Raw genomic sequence first — 11748 nt, 5'->3', positions numbered from 1 at the left:
CGTCTTCCCCGTGGCAATGAAAAATCACTGGCGCTGTATGATGATCAGTTAATGCTGCAGTATGGGGTCTGTGGTGGGAGGTTAAAACCAACAATCTTTGGAAGCTTGAATTTCAAGTCAATGGCCCCTATGGTGTGCTTGTTCCATGTGAATAGGTTTCATCTAATAATAATAATAATAATAGTTTTGTACCACTTCCAGTTCAGAGCACCAACATAATATTATCGATAAGTTTTGATATGCTTTTGCTCTTATGGCAAATCCGTTAACGATGATTATATTTCGCGAAAGTAATATGCTTCATTTTCCCTATTCAGTATATGTTTGTGTCAGCATGAAAGAATAGTAGGCGCATTCACAAAGAGAGGGAATGAAAAAGCCAAAGCGAAGAATAGTACTACTTCTCCTTTCCTGTAGTGTTACGTGACGCGAAACCCATTGCGCGGTTTAGCTGCGGCCAAAAAGCGGCTGATAGTATTATGCTTACTTCCCATCACGATCTAACGCACATTCCTGTGTATGTGTGTGTTTGTGTGTGTGCGCGTGTATGTGGTTATTGTAAAGCAAAATAATGCAACAGACATAATTAAATAAATAGGTAAATAAAGTTCAATAAACATCTGGTATGTATAAACATCAAAACAAAATAAATTCGAACAATTTGTCAGTGATGTTTGCAGTTTTAAGTATGTTTATAGCCATCTTAAGATATGAGCATATGTACATGAAATGTTTTAACATTTAATGTGTCTTCCCACTTCGTTTTAAAATATCTCTGTTTTTTTATCCACATTATTTTGATACCTTGATATCAGTCTTGCACTCTTTCTGAAGACTTAATATCTTCATCCACTTTGTTGGATATTTTTATGTCCACCTCACATTTCATTCGGTAACCCTTTCCTTTTCAGTTTTCTGTAAAAGAAAGCTATTATGCCGGCTTTGTCTTTCCATCGAAGCTTTTTTTTTTTTTGTCCGCACTTTTTCTTTCCTCTCTCAGATCTTAAAAACTACTGAGGCTAGAGGGCTGCGAATTAGTATGTTGATCACCCACCCTCCAGCGATCAATCATACCAAATTGCATCCCTCTAATCTCAGTAGATTTGATCTAATGTAAGGTTAAAGTTTGCCATAATCGTGCGTCTGGCAACGGCGAAGGCCAGACCACCACCGTGTCGTGGTTCAAGTTTCAATTGAGCATTTTTTGCCTGTTTTTTTTTTTAACCTTGTTATCTTTCATCCACATTATTTCAAAATTCCAGTATCAACCTTCCACTTTGTGTTTAAACTTTGATATCCCTCATCCTTAATTTTGTTGTTTTGATACTTTGATGTAACCCTTTCTCTTCATTTTAGAATTTTTTCCCCTTCATCAGCTTTATTTTGTTATTTCAATATGAGCCTTCTTCTTCGGGTTGAAAATTTGACGTCGACTAAAGTCGTGGCTTTTAAACCTTGAACTTTATTTTTAAACCAGGGTTAAACCTGCCATTCTGTTTTTAAACTTCTTGTTGAAACCGTCCACTTCGATATGAAACTTTAATTGGACCTTCAGTTTAGGTTTGAAAAGTGATTTGTGTAGTCAAAAGACTATGTTGTAACCTCTCAGTCTAACAGAATTTTCGTTTTCAGTATTTATAAATGAGAATTAGACTGTCCTTTTGAAATCTTAGCTTTTGATTATTATTTCTAGTACTTCCATATTTTTGTAACACCGATTTCATTATTTTCATATAGTTAAAAATTTTTCTTCTTTTTCGACTTCCTCTGTAATTGGATAACTTGACATTAAAGACAATTCTGGATACATTTGTTAAGGTTTTTACTCTAATTTTCCATAGAATGTTCCTCATTAAATTCCCCGATTTTTCTTTACCGTCAGTTCTGAAGCCTAGTTTACTTTGTACTTTAAAAAGCTCATCCACTCTCCTCCTAAGTGAGTGTACATGTGCTCATTTTGAACTTGTTTGAAGTTCGAAAAATTTACAGGTGGACTTTCATTTTATTCTAATTTTTTTTTTAAAGCGAAGTTTTTTATTTGTTTTGACAGTTTCTCGTTTTTGACAGCGACATCGAGAGACTGACATCAATCTTTCATTTAATTTTGAAAGCCTTTTCACGGATCTTACTTTTTTTTTTTTTTTTAAATTTTAATAACGACCTTCTACTTCCTTTCAAATATTGACATCAGCCTTTCACTTCCCTATAAAACCTTAATGTCAACCTTTTATTGCCTTTTTAAATCTTGACCTCAAACACCCATTTATTGAGGTACTTGTCCCCCTAGCGTTCATGTTTTGAAACCTTTTTAATCCTTCTCAATGTTTACAGTTTTTGATACCTTAAATTCAGTCTTTATTAATGGTTAACATTTACTATTTAGGGGAATTATGTATCATCTTTCTAAATTGATGTCATCCTTTTACATGTGGCACTTTTAAATTGTCTCCTGGTTATAAAATCGTGACCTCTTATGTTAAAACTTTCACTGTTTTCCGTCGAGTTATATTAACTTGGCATAGGAAATTCCAACTGGTTGTTTTGAGAACTGATGAATAGAGTAGCAGCATCTCTGACATTTGCCTCTACTCTTGACCTTTGGCTCGGCAGGAAACGATACAAAAGGAAATATCGTTCCGTTTCTTGACTCGAGAGGACTATTTGTAGATATAACAGTTTTTGCTGAATTATATATCTTGTTCTTATCCTGTCTATATATATAATATATATATATATATATATATATATATATATATATATATATATATATCACACACCTATAAATTTTATATATATATATATATATATATATATATATATATTTATTATTTATTTACTTATACGTCCTTCTGTTAAAACAAGACACGTCTCAAGTATAAAAGGCCCATTAAAACACTGGTTTCAAGCTAAGGACTATATTTCGGTGCACTTACTTCCACCCTTATATACACTGCCTGATAAGGGCGGAATTAAGTCCACCGAAATATAGTCCTTTGCTCTAAACCAGAGTGTTTTAATGGGTCTTTTATACTTGAGATATAATTATTGAATAATATAATAATTATATTTATATTTCTTATATATTATAGATTACATATCTAATATACATATATATATCATATATAGATACATATATGTATATACATAATATATATTATATATATATATATATATATCTAATATATATATATATATAGATATATATATATATATATATATATATCCTTTTCCACTGACTGGGGAAATGGCCAGAATCTGAGTCGGGGATGGATCGTACATGCAGAAGATGACCACGACACTAGTCACCTCATTCACCTATATAGAAGACTCATCCTTGGGAACAAGTTGAAGCCACCCACATAAACTGCTATCTTGAGAACCATCCTTTCCAGCACCGCATCCGCATCGTATGTCAAGTTATATTTAGGCCATCCTTCCTCCTCCTCCTCCTAGTTCCTCGTTGGACGAGTGGTTTTCGCGCTCGGCTGCCAATCCGGTGGTCCGAAGTTTGATTCTCGGTTCGGCCAACGCGGAATCAGAGGCATTTATATTTCTGGTGATAGAAATTCATTTCTCGATATAGTGTGGTTTGGATCCCACAATAAGCTGTAGGTCACGTTGTTAGGTGAACAATTGGTTCCTAGCCACGTAAAAATATCTAATCCTTCGGGCCAGCCCTAGGAGAGCTGTTAATCAGCTCAGTGGTCTGGTAAAACTAAGATATACTTAACTTTTTCCTCCTCCTCCTCCCTACCAATACTTTCGAATTGTGTGTTCTTTCCACCAGCCTGTCATCCTCTGTTCTCTCAAGATGGTAAAATTATCTGAAAACAAGCCAACCCATCCTTTCACTTATGCTAAAGTTTTAACACTTCACTGTAACGCATTTCTCAGCCATATATATATAAACACATATGTATATATATATATATATATATATATATATATATATATATATATATATATATATACGTATATATATATACATATGTGTTTGTATTTGTATATAATATATATACATATATATATATGTGTGTGTGTGTGTGTGTATGTATGTCCGTGTGTATGTGTGTATGTATATATATATATATATATATATATATATATATATATATATGAATAACTTGATCAAGAAATATATAAAACGTGATGCTATGTATAGATCAAGGTAATGCCACGGAGGAAAATGAAAACGAGAACTGCCGAGATCTTTCGGTCTTAACGACCCTTTAAAGCAAGACTGATCAGAACAGAGAAAAACAAAGAACAAGTAGGTATATATACAAATGGACATTACAGGATTAACATAAGGTCCAATTCAATGTAAAGAAACGAAAAAACGCCCGTGGGCTAGAATAAAGCTTTTGAAAGCAGCCACCCACACGTGGTTACAGGTAATTTAGTAAAAAAAGTATACATTTTGAAAACAAAGGGGCATATACGACCGGACAGTACAGATTTAGTAAAATCCCAAAGAACAGAATAAGGATTTAGGAGCTGTGCGATCAGACACACTGGTCAAAGGCAATTTAATTCGAAAAACATTACACCTTGTATTAGTAACATGAGATTTACAAAAATGTTCAAACCATGAGTGAGAAACGAACATAGGATATAAATATAGCGAGCATGAGAGAGAGAGAGAGAGTAGATAATAATAACTCAAAACATGTGGGACTAATTAATATGTAGTTAATTAATTTACATTAAGGTCCTTCATAAACATTTTACAAATATATGGGTCCAAATGGTAAGAGAGTAAGATTTAGGTCGTTTTTATTAGTGATTTGTATAATTGCTGATTCCAGTAAATTTCTTGAAACATAATCATTAGACCTAGCAATTACAGAAGTCTCATCCCAATTTATACAATGAGATTTTTCGCTCAGATGGATAAATAGTGCAACTGAAGTCTGCGCTGTTCTAACTGAATACATATGCTGCTTAATTCGTACATCTAAATTTTTGCTTGATGACCTACATAAAAAGACGGGGAATCCTTACAAGGAATTTTGTAAATGTCGTTGTTATTTGTTACGGGACTATTCTTAAATAGCATACCTTCATTGGTATTGTTATAAGAGAACACAACATTAACATTAAATAATTAAATATTGATTTTATGGTTTCAAATCCACGAAAGTAAGGCAAGCTAAGTACACTTTTAGGGGTTTCTTTTTAATTATTAACAGCGCTATAAAACTTTTTGTGAGCTTTTTGATAACATAAATCAATTAGATGAGGTGGGTAGCAGAGATAATTTCCTATCTTTTTTATGTATTCTATTTCTTGGTCAAGATATTGTGGACTCGTAATCCGCAAAGCACGTAAGAACATGGAAGAAAAAAATTGAAATTTTATTATTAAGAAGGTGACCAGAATAAAAATGTAAATATGTTAAATTATTTGTGGATTTCCTATAAATACTGAATTTACATTGGAAAGCCTCTCTATGTATTAATACATCTAGGAAAGGGATGACATTGTTATTTTCAATTACAACAGTGAATTTTAAAGGGAATTGGACCTTATGTTAATCCTGTAATGTCCGTTTGTATACTGTACCTACTTGTAATGTGTTTTTCTCTGTTCTGATCAGTCTTGCCTTAAGTAAAGGGTCGTTAAGACCGAAAGACCTCGGCAGTTCTCGTGTTTTCATTTTCCTCCTAGGCATTACCTTTATATATATATATATATATATATATATATATATATATATATATATATATATATATATATATATATATATATGTAATGAATCCCCCCCCCCCATATTATTCATTAGGTAAGCGTGTAGCACGAAACGGAAGGCAAACCAACACACAGCATTACACACAGCCTCTCTCTCTCGGCAATCTCTCTCTCTCTCTCTCTCTCTCCAAGGAATCTCTCTCTCTCTCTCTAGCACCGACACCTCTCTCTCTCTCTCCACCTCTTTCTCTCCATTCTAACAGGTAATGAAAATGAGAGAGTCGCATCATAACATTAACGTTTATTAACAATGAATAAATAATGGATAATCAAGTAATCCAGTCTTACAGACTAACTCAAAAAACCCCGAAATAGTAAAATGTCTAGTCACCAAAAAGTCTACACCCATCTGGGAACTCTTTGTCCCAGTTCTGCCAAAACCGCCAGAACTGCCAGAAACGTCTGTTTCAAAGATACAGAACACATCCCGGTAAGTACACACACAAGCTTAACAATCAATGACTAAATATTGGATATTATCATAAAAAATGTCAAACAGATAATAAGCCAGCCTTCGGCTAAAACACTTCAACACTCACCCAAGCAACCGGACCACTATAAACACAGTTAATAAAAAACTCCCGGCGAACGCCACGGCATCTTGCCTTTGTCTCCAAGATCCTCTATCAAAATCCTCCCATAGACTTGCGTATGAAACTATTAAAGGGAAGAGGCGCACACGCACATACGAACACACAGTTCGTTAGCGCCTCGCAACACTAGTTGCATCCAGTTTCACAAAGGCACTTTGAGAAGAGTTCATAAACTGTCGTGCATTGACTTGTCGAACTAAGCATTTTTATCTCACGCCATCCCCAGAATACTCATTCATCAGCTACTCTCAGGTCGTTGCTTCTGACTGTTCTCCACATTCCATAGGTCACAGAGAATACATGGACAATATATTATTAATCAAAAACCCTAGGCCTTACATATATATATATATATATATATATATATATATATATATATATATATATATATATATATATTGCAAGACAGAAGTGAAGCTAAAGAGTCTTATAAAATGTTACGCTGATTAAGTATTTGACGAATTGTGTGCTTCGTGTGGGTATGATAGGCTTCGAAAGTTTCAGTAAGTCATTCGTTTATTGCCTCTGAACGTTAGTTAACGTCGTGTTTAAAACTAGGGATGTGCTGTTGTTGCCCATGGTGTATTTTGTATAAATTATATCGTGCTTTGTTTTTGCTAGAAGTTCTGATGTGAATCGCAATCTGCCTTTTTGACAGGTAGCTGCCGAGTGCCTTCGAAGATGAGAAGACAACCATGGTTTTCGTACAGATACAAAACGTGGAATCGTATTCAACAAATGAAAAGGTACGTACTGATTGTTATAATATACACTGATTTGAGATTGACAGTTCTTGGATATTTCTTTTTATTTATATTGTGTGAGTTGTATATATGTTTATACACATGTGCATCCTTTAAGATATTCAATAATACCTCTTGGAAATCATTGTTCAAGAGGTATGTATTCAAACTTATTCCTACTTTAAGACATAAGCAAGAAGGCAACAGTTTCCTGTCAGGTCCTTAAGCAAAATTAACTTTTCACACATTATCACTGGTTCCATATGGTGCGTAGGTGTATGTACGTATGATCTGTTAGGTATGTGTGCATGTTCGCTGGTATGCATGGTACCTTTAAGGGCGTGTATTTATCTAATTGTAGAAGGCAGGAAGGGAGCACAGGTCGCGGTGTAGAGCTTCCGTATTAGTACAGTGCTGCTGCCCACTGGCTCCCTGGCCATAACAGGTCGAAATTCCTCACTAACCTTTTTTAATACGTTCTGATTCGATATTCATTATTGCATATGGCAGAAGATCCTTCGGATTGGGAATAGAATTTCGGTCACGAAAAAATATAGTCATTTCAGAGTTTTTTCAGGTTTTGATTGTACACAAATCATTGTACTGTCGTTAGTAACTGTATTTGAATCACGCACAAGACGCAACTGCATCATCAGAAACAACAAGTTATATAATAATGATTCTGATAACTGAAATTGTTACCCGAATCATAATCGTAGTGAAGTTGGCCATGAAAGTGGTGAATTGGGATTGCTCAAGAGGTTTATGTGGCACGTGCTAAGTCTTCGAGTCAGATCTTTCATGGACAAATCCACATATCTTAAAAAATAAACAACTGAGTTTGACCGACTGGTCGTTTCTTGTCGTTGAAAACATCGGACTCGCACCTCAGTTGATAATTTGACTCTCTGAGAATTTATTTCATACTGAGTATGCCTTTAAACAATATATAGCCCTGCCTCGATAAACAGAGTAGATGGGGGAGAAATAGTGGGATCTGATTTTCCAGAATGAGATAAACCCATCTCGTGCTTCTGGAATTCGGGAAAGCCCAGGAAATTCAAGTGATAAACAACTCCGATGCATACATGTAGCATGGCCTATTCACATCAGTTTTTTAAAGTCAGTATGTGGGTAAGGACTACCTCTTTCTTTGTCCATATCTAATTATATTTGTGTCCACATATCTTTGGGGTTTGCTGCGTGTAGGCAACAAAATTGTTGCACTATTTTCTTTGCAATGTTAAATAAGTATAGTGTACAGCCTTCCGTTTTTATTGTTAAATGTTAAGCTGTGCCTTAGTATGGTTCTATGTACGCATGTGTCAGTATTCTCGATTGTATGTAACGACGAGGAGGGGGGGTGGGGGCGAGTAACCTATTTGTGGCCGACCACCAGAGAGGGAAATGACGTCATCGACTCGGCCCTCCCTTCAGATGCCCTCAGATACGTCTTGTGAAATGGAAGGCGAAGGGTCTCGTGGAAAGACGGGCGTACGTGCCTTACTGGCACCTCTTACTCTTAGCTCACGCCGGGTAGCCATCCCCGGAGAAACTAGGAAACTCCCGAAGATAATGCAGTTGTGAAAAAAGTTAACAGTTATCGTTTTCAAAACTAGCTGGAAACTTTTCATTTTCACATCTGATTCTCTGATTGCCCTGATGCCGGAATTTTCGGAGGGCGATGTACAAACTCAGTGGTGAGCCCCCTTGCTGAAGAAGTGTGTGTAATTAGCAACGAAAATTCATTACGAGGACAGTAAACTTTAGCTAACTGTTACAAGAGGTGGTTGACTACTTATTTTTTGAGACATTTTTTTTTTCTATTACTATGAAAAAATGAGGTTATGCGACATATATTCTATCAGGTCCAAGTCAGACGAACGGCTTCTACGCCCTCTTGAGGGGAAAAAAGCTGTATGGTAAGAAATAAATATGTAGTGTATGTGGGCGTGTGCCTGTATACGGGCCTTGCACGTGGATGTAATTATTTGTACATGTGCTGCTGAAAGCGGTACTCGAGAAAGAACATGATTATTATATAGCTGTCCTAAGTCCAAAAACCAAGGCAGGCGGGAAGGCATCCCTATTTTTATTATTACTCTTTACTGACAAAACATTACATATGTTGTAATACAATATTTATATTTGATTTGCACAAAACAGTGGTTTTTAATCTATAACAATAACTCATTTCACCAATACGTTATAAAATACTTTGTCCATAAAAAGGAAGTTATTCTCATTCATAATATATTGCTTCTAATCAAACATCACAACACCAACACATCACAAAAGCCATAGGCGAACATCACTTGTTTTGTGCTCTAAGAGACAGAAACTTACTTACTTTGCCTCTTAATGAAGAAAAAACACGCTCCTAAGCTCTAACTAGCGGTGCTTCTGAAAGCATTATGCCCCCGACATCTCCAGAAAAGGAGGTCATCGAGATGTGATAAACGAACGGGCCTCTGAAAGGTTTTCCTTGATTCCCTGATATAACTTAAAAAAGGGGTCGGTGGGGGAGGGGGATGGTTGGCCTTGATGACATTATAGCGTCCTAGTGTCCTTTGTTTTTTCTTTTCTTATCAGCTAATTGGAGAGGTATTTTAGCCTGTCTTAAGAAAGAAAATGTTGTGAAATATAGTTGTTTACGTAATGCTGAAAAAGAATATTAATTGGAAAATGAATTTTCGTTATTGTGGAAGTTGCTGCTTCCTATGATAAGGATGTAAAATGACAATTTTGTCATGTTAAGAATCTTTTACAGGTGAAAGAGTATGCGGTTCAGCTACCCTTAAGATAAGAAAAATAATTGTGATAGTAATAGAAATTCTCTCCACGAATTTTGTCCAAATAAGGGATCTTGGAAGGTAGGGCTTGGTCTCAGAGAGAGAGAGAGAGAGAGAGAGAGAGCAGAGAAGATGAGGAGAGAGACGAGAGAGAGAGAGAGAGAGAGAGAGAGGGGGGGGGGGGGATCGGGGCCGTGCGGGGGTGTGTAGCAGCGTTCAGCTTTTAAGACACTGGCATCCGTTTGCGTGGGCGGATGCCGTGGAAAGTAGGTGGGCGTATGCTCAAAGGCGAAGGATTCCTGGACTCCCAAGTGACTCGCATAGGAGGGAATATGAGATCTCATCTTTCCACGAGGACGATCGTTTGTGACATCACGCAACCCTTCCACAAAGAAACTCTTCGGGGCCATTTTACTATCATCCTTTTTGGAGAATACAAACTACTTCACGAGATGACTTGGCGGACTTACCTCCCCAGGGACGAGCCCTTTTGGTGAACCGTACACCATTTCTACGAGGCGCCTTCCGTGGGAGGTTTGTAGGCCACAGTTTGTAGTAATGCTTTTACCAGCTTGTGTTGATTCCTGTTTATAATTATTATTGTTATTAATATCTATTATTATTATTATAATGATGATGATACGATGATCGTGGTGGCATAATAATAATAATAATAACAGTACAACTGTTTAGGTGCATTTCATTTTCAAGAATTGTGAAGACTCCCCAAAAAATGAAACGAAACTCAAATTTGAGTGAGTTTCGGAGCGATGTTGTTTCCGGCTTCTGCGTTGCAGGGAGCTGTTGGGAGACCGTATTTCAGAAAGGGCATCTTGTCCACGTAGGATGGTTTTGCACCTTATGTTTTCCTAATTCCAGCCGAGGCAATTAGTCGCTGGTTTCATATTACTCCACCCTCCCCCTCCCCCTCCCCCTCCCCCCGCAGTGACTTCGCCAGGGAATGTGTTGAGGAGGAAGGGGAAGTTTTGAGACCTGGTAGTAGATATATAGTGTTTCTAGAAAGCTCACAGTTGTTACCTAAGTGGAGACGAACTGGTAGGTCATATTATGGTAGTACTATTTTTATCTTTTTTTTTCTCGGAAAGCAAGGATAGAACCTTCAATTCGACATAAACAATGAGAATGATAGATTTACCTGGGTCTTGTGACCTACTGCCTGAAAGCATTTTGTGTAACGGAGAGAGAGAGAGAGAGAGAGAGAGAGAGAGAGAGAGAGAGAGAGAGAGATTTTTAAAAAGAGGGAAGCGAAAGCAGGGCTTGCGGTATGATGGACTACCATCTTTTCTTGAAGCAGATCGATAGAATTGTTGAGAGAGAGAGAGAGAGAGAGAGAGAGAGAGAGAGAGAGAGAGAGAGGAACGATATTTTTTTTACCCATGGCACAGTTTTCACGTATCAGGAATTATTGGAATAGAGGAATACAGCCACCTGGTGAAGCTAGGCTCCGTGAGAGAGGTACATTCATGGATAAATATTCGTAGTTACAGATGTTGACAGGTGTTGATATATGTGTGTGTGTGTACGTGCGCGCGCAATATAATATATATATATATATATATATATATATATATATATATATATATATATATATATATATAGTATACTTTTATCTGTACACTTGTACATGTGAGTTTGTAAGCCATCTTTTGATTTGAGAGAGAGAGAGAGAGAGAGAGAGAGAGAGAGAGAGAAGAGAGAGAGAGTCTTAGTTATTTCGTGATTAAATGAACGGGGTTACTGAAGAGTGAGATTAGATCCGGTGTGTGCATATGTGTTAGCTAGTTAAAGACCACGGAACAACTGCCACTGCCAGGGCTATGGCCACACAGGAAGAAGGTAGAGCGGACG

The 11748-nt window shown here is 36.6% G+C and overlaps 1 protein-coding gene across 1 annotated transcript in view; it reads left to right on the top strand.

Moving 5' to 3' along the window:
- The first annotated feature begins 7010 nt into the window (after positions 1 to 7010).
- LOC135223494 (regulator of G-protein signaling 20-like) overlaps positions 7011 to 11748 on the top strand; it is a 320193-nt gene continuing 315455 nt past the window's right edge. The window contains exon 1 of the mRNA XM_064261972.1: positions 7011 to 7090. Coding sequence (XP_064118042.1) covers positions 7040 to 7090 — 51 coding nt within the window. The 5' untranslated portion in view covers positions 7011 to 7039. The remainder of the gene's footprint in view (positions 7091 to 11748) is intronic.

Source organism: Macrobrachium nipponense, chromosome 11, assembly GCF_015104395.2.
Source record: "Macrobrachium nipponense isolate FS-2020 chromosome 11, ASM1510439v2, whole genome shotgun sequence".
Lineage (NCBI taxonomy): Eukaryota > Metazoa > Arthropoda > Malacostraca > Decapoda > Palaemonidae > Macrobrachium > Macrobrachium nipponense.
Note: the sequence above shows the minus strand (reverse complement) of the source record. Positions and strands in the feature narration are given on the sequence as shown.